Source organism: Lissotriton helveticus, chromosome 1_1, assembly GCF_964261635.1.
Source record: "Lissotriton helveticus chromosome 1_1, aLisHel1.1, whole genome shotgun sequence".
In the NCBI taxonomy this organism is placed as follows: domain Eukaryota; kingdom Metazoa; phylum Chordata; class Amphibia; order Caudata; family Salamandridae; genus Lissotriton; species Lissotriton helveticus.
This window is the reverse complement of record NC_136057.1, coordinates 1,584,991,162-1,585,010,213: the sequence shown is the minus strand read 5'-3', so window position 1 is coordinate 1,585,010,213 and position 19,052 is coordinate 1,584,991,162. Positions and strand designations below refer to the sequence as shown.

General features: G+C 51.5%; 1 protein-coding gene across 2 annotated transcripts in view; it reads left to right on the top strand.

Annotated features, from left to right (window-relative positions):
* The window catches only part of SPRYD3 (SPRY domain containing 3), a 686,433-nt gene that overhangs the window by 224,485 nt on the left and 442,896 nt on the right, over window positions 1-19,052 (top strand). For both annotated transcript variants that reach the window (XM_078687310.1, XM_078687302.1), the window contains exon 7: window positions 12,698-12,847. In XM_078687310.1, the coding sequence (XP_078543436.1) occupies window positions 12,698-12,847 (150 nt within the window). The remainder of the gene's footprint in view (window positions 1-12,697; window positions 12,848-19,052) is intronic.

Genomic DNA, 19,052 nt, shown 5'->3' with positions numbered 1-19,052 from the left:
CCATGCGCGGGACCCCGGAAACACAATCATATATGTGCCCGTGTATTATATATATATGTATTATATATATATATATATATATATATATATATATATATATATATATATATATATATATATACACATGTAGGAGAGTAGGGTCTGCAATCCTATGATCACCCAGATTTTTGCTTTTTGCTGCACTGGTTTACGACTTTCCCTGGCTGTGGGCCTGCTAATCAGACCCACAGCCTAGCTGTTCTCTCTATCCAAATTGTACTCAGGTACTGAATTGGCACTGGGCCCTCTCCAAGTCCCTGTACCCAGGGCTGAGGTGCACCCAGAAGTCTCCCAGGGGCTGAAGCATGTATTATGCCACCCCTGGATTGACTAACTAAAACTGACACAACTGGCTGCACGACAGCTGGGGCAAGGTGGTGTACTCACCCTTTGCTTTAGATATAGTATACCTATATCTAACCCTAAAAATGGACACACAGATCTCCTATCAGTCACTCCTATAGCAGGCCTTAACAATCCTGAAGGCAGAGTGCTTGGAATCGTGTGAGATGGTGCTCTAGCATGAGCTGAGCCTGTCTGCGGCTTTCGGGATCCATCCCTTAGCCGTTTCCATGATATCGCATACCATATACTCTTAAGTGCATTATAATCCTCGCGGTTATGTGCCAACTCTGGTATCGCTTTATCAAAACATGTCGAGTAAGGTGTCATACGAATTGGAATACTAACCCCTCGCCAATTCTGGCGACGGGGTTAGCATTCCACCCTTCTAGAGGGACACGACATGCCTGTAACCTATAACCCGGTTAAAAGTCAGACAGAGCCTTAGCATCCACAAAATGGATGCTGCCACCGAGACACAAGTCTGCCCTCCTGCTGCTGGGAGTCCTCCCAGAGCAGGAGATAAGGACAAAGGGTTTCCTGCCAGGGGCGGTGCCAGCACCGTCCCAGACAGAGTTTTGTGTATTGTAGGTAGGCAGGGCTTTAGAGGAAGGTGACTGCACGTGGCACCCCGGTGCTCACTGTGCATAGGCTGGCTGGAACCAGTTCCAGGGTCACTCCAGACCCTGTGCTGGGGAAAAGCCCGCCAAGGAAGTGGGTGTAACCACCCCCCTCCTGGTCCCACCCATAGGGCAGGACCTAGTCGCGTGCCAGCCCCCTTTTCCCAGATAAAGGTAGAGACTGGCCCCCTTCCAAATCAGATCATCTTTGAATCCTGAAACTACTTTCTGCGAAAGGAACTCAAGACTTCTTCCTAAGATTTCTCCCTTGTGACTAAGGAGTAGTCACCCTGCATCCGCAGGCACCATCTAAGAACACTGCGGTCTGCTGCAAGTCCTTCCTCCGGAATCCGACTGCCCAGCTCGACGAGAACCGGCTTCCCTGGCACCTCTGACCTCTACCCACCTCTACAGCCCAGCTGAGAACCGTGGGTGCGACGAGACCTCAAGGGACCGGCCATCTGCAAGACTGCACGACTTCTTTCCAGCAAGCCCGCCGAGTGAATTCCTGGTGAGTGCTTTGGGGTCCGAGAAGCCCCGACTCTGAGCAGCTCCAGCTCCGAAGTGCAGCCCCCCAGCATCTCCACGATCTGCGTGGGGCCCTTCTGCTTTCCGCTGCTCACCGCGTTGTTTGGCTACTAGCCCGTTGGCTTGTGGCCTTCCTGACGACGCCCGACGACATTTCTGCTGCTGGTCTGGTTGCTCCAGACTGGCCCTTGCTCCCTTCCAGAAGAGGAGCACCCCGGACCCTCCTGGTCCACTCAAGACGCCATTTTGAGTCCACCGCGTGGGCTTGAATTAGCCAAGGCTTGTTGCCCAATCCTGGGTAACTTCGACGCCAACGACTTCATCCATCGTGGGACAGCTCGCACCTCCATCCTGGTCGCCGACAACGCCTCCTGGTCCGAGAGACTGCAGAGCCCAGCAGCGCCCACTCACCTGACTGCGGTGACTTCGCCCGGTGCCATCCTGGTGCCCACTTAATCACTGGCTAGTGATTCAAGAACTTGGTCCCCTCTGCTTTCAGGTTTTCTTCTTCCTTGATCCAGGCTTGGATCCACCGAACTTTTCTTCACTGGTCGCCTGCCAGCAACTTCTTCCTTCCAGGCTCCTGGTCCGGCAACGAGATCCCCGACGTCTTTTCAGACCTATGCAGCTGCAGCCCCTGGGCTAGGTAACTTCGGCACTCCGGTGTCCCAGCATAGCCTCACTATCCAAGGGTCAGGATCCACTGTCGTTTTCTCCCTACCAGGTCGGGTTCGCCCGTGAACACTAACTTTGTGAATTCTAGCTTCCATAGACTTTGTCCCGCATCCCGCGTGAGAGTGCACACTCTGCACCCGAGTCCCCTGGGCCTCCTAGTAGTAATCTAACGATTCCCTAGTCCAGTCCTAGCGATTCCAAAGCCTATTAGAACTGTTACTTACCTGCTAGTAATTCGCATTCCACTTTTAGCGTATATGGTTTTTCGTGCCCCTCGGGCATTTGTGTAACGTGCTAACTTAAAAGTATTTTCGTAAGAGTTTTGTTGTGTGCTTAGCTCCCTGTCTCATAAAGAGCCAGGGTAGTCTTGTTATAAATAAATACACTGTTTATTTTCATAACAACTTGTGTGGTGTCCTTTCACTGGGTGTTCAAGGGGTAATGTGATGGTAAAACAGCTGGCTTAACACGCCCTCTAGAGTCTTAGCCTTAGACTGCTCGTATCCATGCTACTAGGATAGCTGGTCTATAAGGTTGACTTACAACCAATCATCAATAAGGGTTGTTTGGACTGATACATAGTGATCACTAGAATAGTGAGCACTGCATATCAGGCCAACTTCTCACAATATATATATATATATATATATACACATTAGAGCTGAACAATGCTTTAAGGAATTCCCAACATAACATGAAATTATGCATTCGAAATAGGGAAAAACAACAATGCTCCGCAGTAAGAAGAAAACTCTCATAAAGGACTGGAAGCATAGAAAGCTCCCAGGCTGCATTGCAAACACAGTCTAGAAAGACTGACAAGCGAACTCATAGCACCCTAGTAATAAACTGACACCGTGCCTTTAAGGCACTCATGACCCCAGCTTCCCATCATGCCTCAGGGGTGACAGTTAGGTGAGTTGTTCTTTCTGGCTCCTTCATGAAGGATCCTGGTGACACTGCTCCACTTCTTTCATATTTTAGTCAGAAATAATCATTTTTTTCACAACTTTTTTACCTTACTTTGACGTCTTCCGCCTTCTGAAGTAAGGAACTGTCCTTTTTTGGCCGTTTTAGACATTTTTTACATCTCAAAATGCCATCTTTTTTTGACTCCTCTCCTTCTTGTGGTAAAAAGAAGGCCAAGACAGACTCACATGAGGTCTGTATACTTTGTTTACCTGAGAACCAGGACCCGAAGACCTGTCCTCACTGCCAAACCCTGTCAATGAGCACTCTGAAGGACAGAGAAATGATTCGCCTCTATGGCCTGGCAGAAAAATCCTCAAGAGGAAGGTCTTCAGTGAGGAAGGGCTCCAAGAGGTCTAGAACACCATCTAGAAGCGAGACCTCATCTCCTTCAATTTCAGCGTCTGGCTCGGTGCTGAAAAAAGATCCTCCATAGGTCATTTATCCAAGAAAAGACCTTCGACAGCGGGCTTGCCGTCGAGAAGACCTCGTCACTCAGGTACGTCGTAGACGTCGAAGATTCGTGACCCTCTGCCGGCGACGATCGGCGTCGAGGAACAGAAGCCCTCTGCCTTCGTCAACCCGGCGACGATCGGCATCGAGGAGTAAGAGCCCTCCGCCGTCTTCAACCCGGCGACGATCGGCTTCGAGGAGTAGAGGCCCTCCGTCGTCGACACGACGTTCGGCGTCGAGAGCAGGTTCCCATCCGTCGTCGCAAATCCATCAGCGATCGACGTCGAGGGGCGAGAGTCCTCCGCCGTCGTCAACCCGGCGACGATCAGCGTCGAGAGGATAGACACCCCTCCGCCGTCGTCTCGAAGACCTTCGACGTAGAGAATAGACCCTGCTCCGCTGTCGTCTCGGCAACGATCGGCGTCGAGAAGGAGAAGTCCTCCACCGACGTCTTTACACCGACGTTCGACGTCGAGGCATGAACATCCTTCACCTGGTTCACAATGGCGGCGGTCGCCGTAGAGTCGACGTTCGACGTCGAGCAGACTGGAGGTCCAGGCGGCGTCCGCTCCGACGTCGAGAAGTCAGGATCCATCGAGACCAGTCGCTTCAGAAAGGAGATCGATGTCTAGGAGGCGATCCGGTTCGGCGTCAAGAGGCTCACGCCCGACGTCGAGACCTGCCCTCAGTGAGATCTAAGGAAGGATCGGTGGTTCTGGTGACTGAGTCAGCCTCACGCCACTCTTCCTCTCACTCCTCCAGGCAGCCTTCTTCAAGATCAGCCTCTCCAGAGGCTGGAGGTCCTGCCCATGAGTCTCCATCACATCAGAGAGAGGCTTCCTCTGCTGTACGTTTGTCTCCAATGTGGCTTCTTACTTTGCATCACTGAAAGGATTCGGAAGTGACAAGACGAATGCAGGACTATGCCAGTCCAATCCACAGGTCACCTCTACAAAGACTGGTGCAAGAGGTGGCCAGAGCGAGCTCCCCTAGATGGAGAGTGCACACTGAAAGGTCCTGTGAAACGAGGCATGACAGGTCACGTTCCCCCAGACGTGAGGAACGCGCGGACAGATCACGGGGACGGAGACACAGTGCCCATCACAGAAGTAGGAGAACACTATCTACTTCTACCCGCTCGTCTAAGAGGGATTATTCCCCTACGTTGTCGGACAGCCCTATCTAGAGGGTCTCTCCGATAGATGACATTAACACCTACCATGAGGTTCTTCAGAGAGGAGCCCAGAAACTCAACATCGAGATGTCAGGTCCTCAACTGGCAACGACTGTGATTTTCGTGACTCTGCATCAGAAAGCTGCGTCTCGCCCATTACTACCCCTGGTTCCAGGGATTCTTGACCCTGTAATGGACACCTTTCTGTCGCCAGCTACCATCAAGTCAGTGCTGGCTCGCACCCAAAAGAAGTACAAACCGGCTTCTTCAGATCCCGTCTTCGTGAAGACGGAACCGCCAGCAGATTCGGTGATCGTTGCTGCAGCACGAAAAACGCATGCTGTCACTGCTTCTTCATCGGTTCCTCCTGATCAAGAAAGCAGGTCCCAGGACTCTTGGGGACATAGAGTTTGCAATTCGGTGGCTTCAACCCTGAAGGTCTCCAGCGCGGCTGCGTTGTTAGGCCGATACGACAGGTCTTTATGGGACTCTTTGGAACGATTCAAAGAAAAGCTGCCAAAGGAAGACCAAAAAGACTTCGATTAGATAGTTACCGAGGGATCATTGGTGGCAAACCAAATGATCAGCACAGCAGCGGACAGCGCTACGCTATTGGCACATTCTTACGCGCAAGGGATCTGCGCCAGACTATCATCGTGGTTGAGGCTGACAGGTCTCAAGCCTGATGCGCAGCAGAGAATCTTGAACCTCCCAATCTCTTGTTCCTCTCTCTTTGGCACACACGCAGATGAGGAGATGAACAGAATGAAGGCCGAACTGGACACTCAAGGCCGTCGGCCTGGAGAAAAAGAAAGAGTTTAAGCGTCGGAACAGGCCCAACGAGCGCAAGGGATCTCAACAGAGGGTTCAAACCCCTCAGTGGTCCCAAAACAAGAACCAGGGCAAGTCTCAATTTCAGGGCGGTAAGTCTAACCGAGGTAGAGGTGGTCACCAGCAACAATCCTCTACCATGGCTAGAGCAGGAGGAAAGTCATGAGCAGTGGCTTCCTCTAGCGCCGTTGCCACTCCAGTGGGAGGAAGTGCTTCACAACATCTGGCAGAGTGGTGCAGCATCACAAACGATCATTGGGTACTGAATATACTGCGCAATGGATATGCACTACGTTTCCGGGTACTTCCAAAGGACATTCCTTCGAAAAGATCTCATCCGCACCAACTGAAGTTACTCCGGCAGGAGGTGAAGGCTCTTCTTCAAAAACAAGCTATAGAAGAAGTTCCTCCCTCTCAAAGAGGAAAGGGAGTCTACTCAAGGTACTTTCTTGTGCCCAAAAAAGATCAGGAGCACAAGTTCAGACCTATCCTGGACCTTCGACTTCTGAACAAAGTCATCGTGAAGGAGAAGTTTCACATGTTGGCCCTTCATCAAATATGTCCAAATCTGCAAGTAGGAGATTGGATGTGTTCGGTGGACCTCCAAGATGCGTACTTGTGAGAAGTTGGCCTGATATGCAGTGCTCACTATTCTAGTGATCACTATGTATCAGTCCAAACAACCCTTATTGATGATTGGTTGTAAGTCAACCTTATAGACCAGCTATCCTAGTAGCATGGATACGAGCAGTCTAAGGCTAAGACTCTAGAGGGCGTGTTAAGCCAGCTGTTTTACCATCACATTACCCCTTGAACACCCAGTGAAAGGACACCACACAAGTTGTTATGAAAATAAACAGTGTATTTATTTATAACAAGACTACCCTGGCTCTTTATGAGACAGGGAGCTAAGCACACAACAAAACTCTTACGAAAATACTTTTAAGTTAGCACGTTACACAAATGCCCGAGGGGCACGAAAAACCATATACGCTGAAAGTGGAATGCGAATTACTAGCAGGTAAGTAACAGTTCTAATAGGCTTTGGAATCGCTAGGACTGGACTAGGGAATCGTTAGATTACTACTAGGAGGCCCAGGGGACTCGGGTGCAGAGTGTGCACTCTCACGCGGGATGCGGGACAAAGTCTATGGAAGCTAGAATTCACAAAGTTAGTGTTCACGGGCGAACCCGACCTGGTAGGGAGAAAACGACAGTGGATCCTGACCCTTGGATAGTGAGGCTATGCTGGGACACCGGAGTGCCGAAGTTACCTAGCCCAGGGGCTGCAGCTGCATAGGTCTGAAAAGACGTCGGGGATCTCGTTGCCGGACCAGGAGCCTGGAAGGAAGAAGTTGCTGGCAGGCGACCAGTGAAGAAAAGTTCGGTGGATCCAAGCCTGGATCAAGGAAGAAGAAAACCTGAAAGCAGAGGGGACCAAGTTCTTGAATCACTAGCCAGTGATTAAGTGGGCACCAGGATGGCACCGGGCGAAGTCACCGCAGTCAGGTGAGTGGGCGCTGCTGGGCTCTGCAGTCTCTCGGACCAGGAGGCGTTGTCGGCGACCAGGATGGAGGTGCGAGCTGTCCCACGATGGATGAAGTCGTTGGCGTCGAAGTTACCCAGGATTGGGCAACAAGCCTTGGCTAATTCAAGCCCACGCGGTGGACTCAAAATGGCGTCTTGAGTGGACCAGGAGGGTCCGGGGTGCTCCTCTTCTGGAAGGGAGCAAGGGCCAGTCTGGAGCAACCAGACCAGCAGCAGAAATGTCGTCGGGCGTCGTCAGGAAGGCCACAAGCCAACGGGCTAGTAGCCAAACAACGCGGTGAGCAGCGGAAAGCAGAAGGGCCCCACACAGATCGTGGAGATGCTGGGGGGCTGCACTTCGGAGCTGGAGCTGCTCAGAGTCGGGGCTTCTCGGACCCCAAAGCACTCACCAGGAATTCACTCGGCGGGCTTGCTGGAAAGAAGTCGTGCAGTCTTGCAGATGGCCGGTCCCTTGAGGTCTCGTCGCACCCACGGTTCTCAGCTGGGCTGTAGAGGTGGGTAGAGGTCAGAGGTGCCAGGGAAGCCGGTTCTCGTCGAGCTGGGCAGTCGGATTCCGGAGGAAGGACTTGCAGCAGACCGCAGTGTTCTTAGATGGTGCCTGCGGATGCAGGGTGACTACTCCTTAGTCACAAGGGAGAAATCTTAGGAAGAAGTCTTGAGTTCCTTTCGCAGAAAGTAGTTTCAGGATTCAAAGATGATCTGATTTGGAAGGGGGCCAGTCTCTACCTTTATCCTGTAAAAAGGGGCTGGCACGCGACTAAGTCCTGCCCTATGGGTGGGACTAGGAGGGGGGTGGTTACACCCACTTCCTTGGCGGGCTTTTCCCCAGCACAGGGTCTGGAGTGACCCTGGAACTGGTTCCAGCCAGCCTATGCACAGTGAGCACCGGGGTGCCACGTGCAGTCACCTTCCTCTAAAGCCCTGCCTACCTACAATACACAAAACCCTGTCTGGGACGGTGCTGGCACCGCCCCTGGCAGGAAACCCTTTGTCCTTATCTCCTGCTCTGGGAGGACTCCCAGCAGCAGGAGGGCAGACTTGTGTCTCGGTGGCAGCATCCATTTTGTGGATGCTAAGGCTCTGTCTGACTTTAACCGGGGTTAGGGGTTACATACATGTCGTGTCCCTCTAGAAGGGTGGAATGCTAACCCCGTCGCCAGAATTGGCGAGGGGTTAGTATTCCAATTCGTATGACACCTTACTCGACATGTTTTGATAAAGCGATACCAGAGTTGGCACATAACCGCGAGGATTATAATGCACTTAAGAGTATATGGTATGCGATATCATGGAAACGGCTAAGGGATGGATCCCGAAATCCGCAGACAGGCTCAGCTCATGCCAGAGCACCATCTCACACGATTCCAAGCACTCTGCCTTCAGGATTGTTAAGGCCTGCCATAGGAGTGACTGATAGGAGATCTGTGTGTCCATTTTAGGGTTAGATATAGGTATACTATATCTAAAGCAAAGAGTGATTACACCACCTTGCCCCAGCTGTCAAGCAGCCAGTTGTGTCAGATTTGGATGGCCAGCCAGGGGTGGCATAATACATGCTGCAGCCCCTGGTAGGCCCTGGGTACACCTATGCCCTGGGTACCTAAGGTACACTGTACAGGGACTGATAAGGTGACTCAGTATCCAATTTAGATATGTACCTAAGGTACATGGAATCCATTTTACAGAGAGAGCAGTGGGCCTGAGGTCCTGAATAGCAGGGCCTCAGGTCAACTAAGTCAGAAAACCAGCAAAACACCAGGCAAAAAGTTGGGGGCAACCATAGTCAGGGTTCTACCTTCCTACAGTACTTCCATATACCGATTGCCCTACGTCATCGCAAGTATCTGCGGTTTGTGGTCGGACACAAACACTATCAGTACAAAGTCCTACCCTTCGGGCTAAAGTCGGCTCCTCGAGTCTTTACCAAGTGCATGGCAGTGGTGGCAGCCTCCCTGCACAGAAGAGGTCTGTTCGTCTACCCATACTTGGACTGGCTTCTAAAAGGACCATCCCCTCGACAAGTAAGGAGCGACTTCCAAGTTTGTCTGCAGCAGTTAGGCGACCTGGGCCTTCATGTCAACATGGAGAAGTCCGTGCAGCAGCCCACCCAGACGATCCATTTCCTGGGATCCGTTCTGGATACAAACACGGGAAGAGCGTTTCCTTCAGAGGAGAGACTTTCTTCACTGAAGCAGAAGGGCAGGATTCTACTCCAGACAGAGGATCCATCAGTCCGTCAGGTGGTGTCCTTCCTGGGATCCATGGCTTCCTGCATTTTTCTCATCCCCAACGCCTGGCTGAGAATGCGCCCATTGCAGCAAGCCCTAGAAGACCAGTGGGATCAAGAGACGGGTCGCTGGGAAGATCGGATCATGCTCTCCCAAGCAGCGAGATCCTCCATCAAGTGGTGGACTCAGCCTCGGAATCTAATAGAGGGAGTTCCTTTTCACCAGCCACTTCCGGTGCAGTCGCTGGTGACAGACGCATCTCTGCAAGGGTGGGGGCACACATGGGGTGCCTTCAGATGCAGGGGCGGTGGTCCGCAAAGGAACAATCCTACCACATCAACATGTTAGAGCTGCGAGCAGTCCACCTTGCTCTGAAAGCTTTTCTACCTGCGATCGAGTCCAACTCGGTCCTGATCCAAACAGACAACACAACCACCATGTTTTATCTAAACAAGCAGGGTGGTACGCGGTCACGCCCTCTCTCTCTGGAGTCTCAGGCAATCTGGCACTGGCTGCTAGCCCGGAACCTCGTAGTGGTGGCAGTACACCTCCCACGAGAGCAAAATATCAAAGCAGACGCACTCAGCCGGCACTTCGAAGATCAGCCAGACTGGGTGCTGCACGACGAGGTGGTGGCAGAACTTTCCCATCAATGGGGTCGTCCATTAATAGATTTGTTTGCAGACGACGAAAACATAAAATGCCACGCCTTCGCGTCCAGATTCCACCGTCCAGGAACAAGGGGGAATGCACTTTTGATGGATTGGCCAGGGACATTTGCCTACGCCTTTCCTCCCCTGATCCCGAAGGTGGTGTCCAAGCTCATCGGGTCCAACATGAAGATGATTCTGATAGCTCCAGACTGGCCGCGGCAGTGGTGGTATCCGGACCTTCTTCAGCTATCGGTGCTTCCACATAGGAGACTGCCGTGCAGACCGGACCTGCTGACCAAGATGGGCAGGAGGATTCTTCATCCCAACCTTCCCTCCCAGAACTTGGCAGCATGGCTCCTGAGGTCCTGCAATACGGACACTTAAAACTTCCACAAGATTGTATGTACATTTTAAAAGAGGCTAAAAGACCCTCCACAAGAGCGTCGTATGCGTTCAAGTGGAAAAGGTTCTTCCTTTGGTGTGTAGAACGTCACTTTGATCCTACGAAGGGACAGGAGGATGTCATTCTTCCTTACCTTCTGTATCTAGCTAAATCAGGGTTAAAGTGTGCTTCTATCAGGGTTCACTTATCAGCCATTACGGCATACAGAAAGTCACCCAGCCAGGCCTCTTTTTTCCAGATGCAGGTAGTTAAGGACTTCTTACAGGGGTTGAAGAAAGCTTATCCCCCGGTTCGAAATCCTTCTCCCCCATGGGAGTTGAACCTTGTACTAGCCAAGCTTATGGCCCCCCCCTTAGATGCTGCAAAGAGGCTTTGTGAATAGGTTCAGTCTTGGAAGGCCGCTTTTCTAGTAGCGATAACATCAGCGCGCAGAGTAAGTGAAATCCAACCTCTAGGTGCGAAAGAGCCTTACACTGTTTTCAACCACAACAGAGTGGTATTAAGTGCTCGCCCTTCTTTTCTGCCTAAGGTGGTGTCTGATTTTCATATTAATCAATCCATTTCCCTTCCCTTCTTTTTTCCTAACCCTTTGACCCCTGCGGAGAGGTCGCTGCATTCCTTGGACCTCAGGAGGGTCCTTAAATTATATTTGGAAGGTACCAAAGTCATAAGAAAAACTGACCAGTTATTCTTGAATTATGGCGCCATGCTTACAGGCTTCCCAGCCTATAAGAGATCCATCTCCCGATGGATTGTGTCCTGCATAAAATTGGATTATCAGCTAGCTAAAAGACCCTTGCTTTTGTCGCCTAAAACGCACTCCACTAGGGGAAAAGCAGCTACAGTGGCTTTCTTGCATGATGTTCCAATGTCAGAAATTTGTAAGGCTGCGACCTGGAAATCGGTTCATACCTTTACAAGGCATTACTGTTTGGAATCCGATTCCAGGGCTGATTCTCAAGTGGGCCAAGCTTCCTTGAGAAATCTGTTTGGATAGCAGCTATTTGTACCGGCTTAGTTTTCTTTAAGCTTTGTCGGTTGATTTGCTGGTTATGCTACTTTTCCCGCAGGGAGATGAGGTGAGACTCGCTATTCTATTCTAGTGCTGATGACTATTGATCAGGATACCCTAGAAGAGAAGGATTAGTTAGTTACCTGTAATCCTAGTTCTCTTCCAGGGGTATCCTCATCAAAGTCATAAGCAACCCTCCCGTCTCCGCGGCCAAAGGACTTTATTAAGTTTTATAAATGTTATCAACTCTTTGTGTCATGGCTTTTTTCAGTCACCGCAAAGAACTGACCTAACTGTCACCCCTGAGGCATGATGGGAAGCTGGGGGTCATGAGTGCCTTAAAGGCACGGTGTCAGTTTTTTTCTATGGTGCTATGAGTTCGCTTTTCAGTCTTTCTAGACTGTGTGTTTGCAATGCAGCCTGGGAGCTTTCTATGCTTTCAGTCCTTTATGAGAGTTTTCTGCTTACAGATGAGCATTAAAACCGTTTCAAAACACGTTTTATTTTGTTTTTCCCCATTTCTAATGCATAATTTCATGTTATGTTGAAAATTCCTTACAGCATTGTTCAGCTCTCATGTGTATGAGACTGCATTTGCTTATTTTCATATATACATGTGTGTATGTGTGTGTGTGTGTATATATGTGTATATATGTGTATGTGTATATATATGTGTGTATATATATATATATATATATATATATATATATATATATATATATATATATATATGGGGCACATATATGATTGTGTTTCCGGGGTCCCGTGCATGGGCGGGAATATTCGAGTGCTTATGACTCTGATGAGGATACCCCTGGAAGAGGACTAGGATTACAGGTAAGTAACTTATCCATCCTTCCCTTATATCCTGTACAGGTCACACGCTGAATCATCTCTCTTGTGCGTCACATCTTTTAACACTTCCAGCTGCTTATGTTTAATTAGAGATGCATTTGGGGTTACACAGCATTCTCTGTCTTTTACTGGTCTGTCTTTTACTGGCTATAAAAGACATTTAGGATCAATAAAAGCAAGTTGAGGATCTCCTTTGTTTTCATGTGACCATTTGCTTCTGTTGATTCCACCTTTTCCTTTGATTCAAATTCATCTAACCTTTCTCTTTTGCTGGTATCTCTTGGTTTTCACTCCCTTTTCTCTCTTCCTTCTTTTCTCTTCCCTTCTAATTGTTCTTATTGCTATAACCCCTCTTATTTCTCTGCAGCTCCTCGAGTATGTAGGAAAAGGCAAGAGTATAGTCGATGTTGGCCTTGCACAGGGGCGGCACCCACTCAGCACCAGAAGCCATTACTTTGAGGTGGAGATCGTGGACCCTGGGGAGAAGTGCTACATCGCCCTTGGCTTGGCCAGAAAGGTATATGCTTTATCACCTCTGTTTCGCTTCTTGACCTCTTTTGTCTCGTTTTTTAATATTTAGATCCTTCCTGATGTACAAAAACGGGTGAGCCAAATTATAAAATTAAAGAAAGAATACATTGTGTGTGTATGTAAAGGCATACGTAATTTCTTTCAGTGTGGATGGTCCCTCCTGCCAGACTAACACCATAGTATTTGCAAGTCAGGCCATTTTTAGGTTTCGACTGCAAAAAGCTGCGCAAGCAGCTTTTGCGCAGGAGAAATCTTATGAGAACTGTAGTGTGGCTTTGGGTCGGCCCTCGTCATTCATTGGCTGGCTCCATAAATGGAGCCTAGCCATTGGACGAGGGGCCTGTCCATCAATGCCGGACCAGACACGGGGGCGTCCCCGAGATTCTTTTCCTTTTGCCGACGTCACGCGACGCCGGGAACGCCCCCGTGTCTGGTCCGGCCGGGCCGTGTTTGCTGTTCCCTCCTCCCTCCCGACGTCCGTGTCCTTTCCCGCCCCCCTCGTCCTCTCCCGCCCCCTCGTCCTCTCCCGCCCGCCCCCCTCGTCCTCTCCCGCCCCCTCGTCCTCTCCCGCCCCCTCGTCCTCTCCCGCCCGCCCCCCTCGTCCTCTCCCGCCCCCCCCGTGTCCTCACAAACAAATATTGGTATCCCGTCCCGCCCGCGGGTTTCTTCAGCCGGCCGGCCAATCCCAGCGCGGCCGGCCGGAAGTGCCCGCCCCCCCCGCCGCCCAGCGCGAGAAGAGGAGCCACGGCGAGCGCTGGAAGTCTGCGCTGCTCCCGGCCGGGTGACAGCAGACTGGGAGCCCAGAGAGGAACTCCCGCAGCACCCGGGTGAAGCGAGGCGGGACTGGCCTGCAGCGCTGCCACCCCGGCCGCCTCACTTGGAAGGAGGAAGAAGCGGGCGAGGGTGGGGGGCTAACCGGACAGGAGCGGAGGGCCGGCCAGCCGAGGAAGTCCAGGTGAGTGGTTCCTTTCCTGTCCCCCCTCCGCTACTGACGCTATAATTTCCTGATTTTGAACTGAGAGGGAAAGCAGGCAGCCTGCCACCCCGCGGGCTGCGGGGGCTGCCCCGCCTCGCAGGGCCTTGTGATCGATGTCGCTTTCATAACTTCCTCTGTATTAAAGTGAGGGTTCACCGGCAGGGCAGCGTCATCCATCACCCGCCTGAATGGAGTTTTGATTTGCCGAGAGCGCGCTCTGCGTTGCCCCCCCCTTCCCCTTCTGCCGATATTTTAATAATAGCGGGGCTTGGAAGAGAAAAAGCGCATGTTTAGCATCTAGAAGAATCAATCATCATGACTCTTACCCTCGTGAGTCAGGCGAGTGACTAACCGCTTTCTTCAGTCCGAAATGGTCTTGGCGATTGAACCGCTTTGTGAGAGGCTGAAGTGTCGAAGCATGTATATTAAGCCCAAACATATCCGTATGGATTTGTGGACATTACAACCCTCGTATGCCTATGGCTGACAGCCAGCACATGATAAAGCAGAAAAGGTTAAATTCAGTTTCATGATTTATCTTTATTGAGTGATTGGACATCAGTTGTAGTAGTCCGCCTAAGATATTGTTTAATTGCACTTATGAGTCATGCACCGTTCATGATATGCTTTATAGGTACTTTATTTTCCCCACATCGCCAAGGACTCGACCATCCCTCAGCACTGACACCGCAAGCTTTAATAACCACAGAGCTAAGGTTGAAAACAGTAGTGTCCGTCTGTCTGTGTGCCTGTAGTGTCCGTCTGTCTGTGTGCCTGTAGTGTCCGTCTGTCTGTGTGCCTGTAGTGTCCGTCTGTCTGTGTGCCTGTAGTGTCCGTCTGTCTGTGTGCCTGTAGTGTCCGTCTGTCTGTGTGCCTGTAGTGTCCGTCTGTCTGTGTGCCTGTAGTGTCCCGCTGTCTGTGCGCCTGCAGTGTCCATCTGTCTGATTGCAATGTCCGTCTATCTGTGTGCCTGCGGTGATCGGCTGTCTGCCTGCCTGCAGTGTCCGTGGTCCGTCTGTCTGTGTGTGTGCCTGCAGTGTCCGTCTGTCTGTGTGCGTGCAATGTCAGCCTGTCTGTGTGTCTGCAGTGTCCGAGGTCCGTCTGTCTGTCTGTGTGCCTCCAGTGTCCGTCTATCTGTGTGCCTGCAGTCTCTGTCTGTCTGTGTGCCTGCAGTGTCTAAGGTCCGTCTTTCTGTGTGCGTGCTGCAATGTCAGCCTGTCTGTTCGTTCCCCCAGCAAAAAAAAGTGAGCAACCACTGTCAAGGAAACCACAGTGTCATGGAGCAGCCCCTCTCCTATCTGTTCCTTCCTTCAACAAATCTCGCACAGGGTGAAACGCCGAAGATGCACCACTCCGTGCCAGCAGGAATAAGAGGACTTTGCAAACAGCAAAAAAAAAAATGGAGCACATTAAAACTTGGCTGCGCAGCCATGTAAGAGGCAGGGCATGTCTGCGCTTGTGCAAAGTAGTATATTATAACCAGCCACGTAAGAGGGCCGATCTGCGCTTGCGCAGAGTCCCCATCTCCAGACCTCACACGCGTCACCCAGCATCACAGGCACTGGTCACGCTCGAACCCGCGCCATCTTAAACCTTTGCACCTAGGATCTCCGTGCAAATCAGAGCGCTCCACAGCCCGGGGATGAAGTGCTGTGTAAATGTCACAGTGCAGTACATGGTATAGGCCAATTCTACTACAGTACCTGCTTCAGTGCACACTTGCACTGAGAACAACTGCTGTGCTGTGACAGCTGTGTGGGCGGATGGCTGTGAGAGCTGTGTGGGCTGTGAGAGCTGTGTGGGCTGTGAGAGCTGTGTGGGCTGTGAGAGCTGTGTGGGCTGTGAGAGCTGTGTGGGCTGTGAGGGCTGTGAGGGCTGTGAGAGCTGTGTGGGCTGTGAGAGCTGTGTGGGCTGTGAGAGCTGTGAGAGCTGTGTGGGCTGTGAGAGCTGTGTGGGCTGTGAGAGCTGTGTGGGCTGTGAGAGCTGTGTGGGCTGTGTGGGCTGTGTGGGCTGTGTGGGCTGTGTGGGCTGTGTGGGCTGTGTGGGCTGTGAGGGCTGTCAGGGCTGTGAGGGCTGTGAGCTGTGTTGGGCTGAGAGCTGTGTTGGGCTGAGAGCTGTGAGGGCTGTGAGGGCTGAGAGGGCTGTGTGGGCTGTGTGGGCTGTGTGGGCTGTGTGGGCTGTGAGGGCTGAGAGAGCTGAGAGCTGTGTGGGCTGAGAGAGCTGAGAGCTGTGTTGGGCTGAGAGCTGTGTGGGCTGTGTTGGGCTGAGAGCTGTGTGGGCTGTGTTGGGCTGAGAGCTGTGTGGGCTGTGTTGGGCTGAGAGCTGTGTGGGCTGTGTCGGCTGTGGGCTGTGTGGGCTGAGAGAGCTGTGTGGGCTGTGAGAGCTGTTGGCAATATAAATAACAATGCCATTTATTTATAAGTAAAAAAAAAAGAAATGTCATGAGCAATGCCAATAACTCTAACTTTTCCAAAGGCGAAACCATTGCATTGTAAATGCTTGTTACAGTTGCTGTCTGACCCACGACTCATAATTTTTCTGTCCCCCGTCTCCAGAAACCTTCAATTCTAAGTGGTAACCTCCTTACTTTTAGCTCTCACATCCTTGAGTGTGGACTTGCATTCCCAGACCCTCCCCCCAATCTCCTGTGCCTCACTTGCGAGCCAGGAAGACAACTACACATATTTGAACCTTAGTAGAGGGCCCCCAGTCTTGGCTCTAAAATCATTCCAGGATAATACACCCTGCACTGTCATCAGCTCCTCCAGGTAGCTATCCCAGCCCTCCATAATGGAAGACTCCGCCCATGGTTAAGACACTCTGGGGTACCTGGGTAGTCCTAGATGGGTGCGTAATCGTAATAGTAGCCAATACGCAATATCTTCCTAGCTCTAAACCTAAGAGTTCATGCTGCCTTTAAGACCTTCAATAGTACTTAAAATCTTTTTTTTAAAAACACCTTTGGGCGCCAAACTTATGTAGGAACCTGGTGGACTCTGACAATTTCTGCTAATAGCACTCCCCAGTTTGAGCAATCTGGCTTACCCAGTAGCATCCTTCAGATTTTAAACTGAAAAGCAATACAATACAGATTCAGGTCAGGAAAAGCGAGGTCACCCTTCTCTAACCTACACCTCAACTTCTTCCACGCAAGCCTTGCACCACAAAACTCCCAAATAAAGCTAGTTGTTCGAGGCATGTGGGCTGCTGAATTCATATCTATAGCATAGATCGCCGCCTAGTGTTGGGTCCGGATGATTGCACATTGTTGTCCTGGAAGAGTCTTCGAAGTATCACGAGATAGGTGGCTCCTCCCCTGGACTACAGTGCGCATGGGCATCGACTCCATCCTCAGATTGTTTTTTTCCGCCATTGGGTTCGGATGTGATTTCGTTATCTGAATCATTCTAAAACTTTTTCGAGGCCAAAAGGCCTTTTTCGAACCGTCGGTATTGTTTGCGTTCGGTGTCCAACTTTATTCCTTCTCGTCGAGTCGGATTTTCAGGGAGTCGTGTGACTCTTCGGTGATCGAGGCCCAGTCGACGCAGCAAGACTTTCGACAGCATGGAACGGAGTCCGTTCAAGCACTGTCCCGTGTGTGGATCCAAGTACCCACACATTGACGTCCACCCAGTTTGCAACAAATGCCTGTCGCCGGACCACGACGAGGCCAACTGTATGGCCTGTTCCAGGTTTCGATCGAAGAAGACGATCCGGCTTCGGCGCGCCTCGAGGCCCGGCGGACGGCCCCAGCACTGGTGGACATCTTCGACGATGAAGAAGCAGATGAACAAGAGGTTCAGATGCAGATTTCACCTCCAACAGTCGACGTCGAGTACGAATACGAAGAGGATGTCGCAGGCCTTGATGTAGAAGAAGTCGTTGACGAGGTAGGGGACGACAATGAGGCCTATGGGGCCATGGAAGATAGCTCGGAGGAAGAGCTATGCCCCGTTCGAACACTTTCAAAGGCTCAGGTCGAGGGATCGCCACACGGCCTTACCCAAGACCCTATACCTGCATCCACGGCCCCGCCTTCTGGCCCGGCTATGGACACTTCGACGGAGCCGCCATTGTTGAAAACGAAACCGAAAGTGAAACCATCGGTGTCGACAAAAACAAAATCGGTTGAGGCGCCATCGAAACCGAAGACGTCAGCACCCCCTTCGACGCCATGGTCTTCACAGGGGTCGGGGCCACCGAAGCCGAAGAAGACCGTCGAGCCGGTCAAGTCGGGCAAAGGCGTCGACCCGAAGGTGGTCCAGGGCGTCGACCCGAAGGTGGTCAAGGGCGTTGAGCCGAAGACCAAGAAGGGCGTGGAGTCGGAATCGCGCAAGAGCGCTGACCCAAAGTCCAACAAGTAAAGGCGTCGAGCCAAAAACAAGTAAAGGCGTCAAGCCGAAAACAAGTAAGGGCGCCGAGCCCCCGGCTGGGACCCCGAAACAAGTAGCACGACCCGCCGATCCGAAACAATCGGCGTCGACGGCGGCTATAACACGGACAAAGATCGTAGCGCCCCTAACAAGGATGCTGCTACGCCTCGGATAGAAAAACCAAGGTCATCGACGCTCGAGTCTTCCAATGTTGGTGAACCGAGGTCGGCTGTCGGGTCGACGAAACCGTCCGCTTCCTTTACGAAGCAGGTCTCGGACTCCCTCAGACGGATCAGGGAAAAAGCTTCAGCGGCGGAACCACAGACGCCTGCCTCTCCGAAGCCACCTGTCCCGAAGCCAAAAACTTCGGCGCCGATCCGCTTCACGCTGCCGCCGAAGGAGGCGCCGAAGGCCTTCGCACTGCAATCGGTGCCCAAGGACACTGCGGGGTCGAAGCCAACGGACCGGCCAGGGAGTTTGAAGCATCGAACACCCTTGCTGCAAGAGGAGTCGGAGCATTTCATTGATGCCGACACCGGAAAACTTATGATTTACAAACGGAAGATCACTCCATCGCAACCCTTGGAGTCGTATACCATTCCTCTGAAGCGCACAAGGCCTGCTTCAGACACACCAAACTTGGTCGAACCAATAGTTCCTCAGACTCCAAGAATTACAACACCATCACCCACTTATTCTGATGGAGAAGATGCTGGGGATGGAGATGAGGAATACAATTTTCCTGATAACACAGAGCCGGACGAACAACAGGACTCCTGGGTAGAGGCAGGTGACCAAGGGGATCACCACACTGCCCATGAACCTCAGATGTACAATGTCAA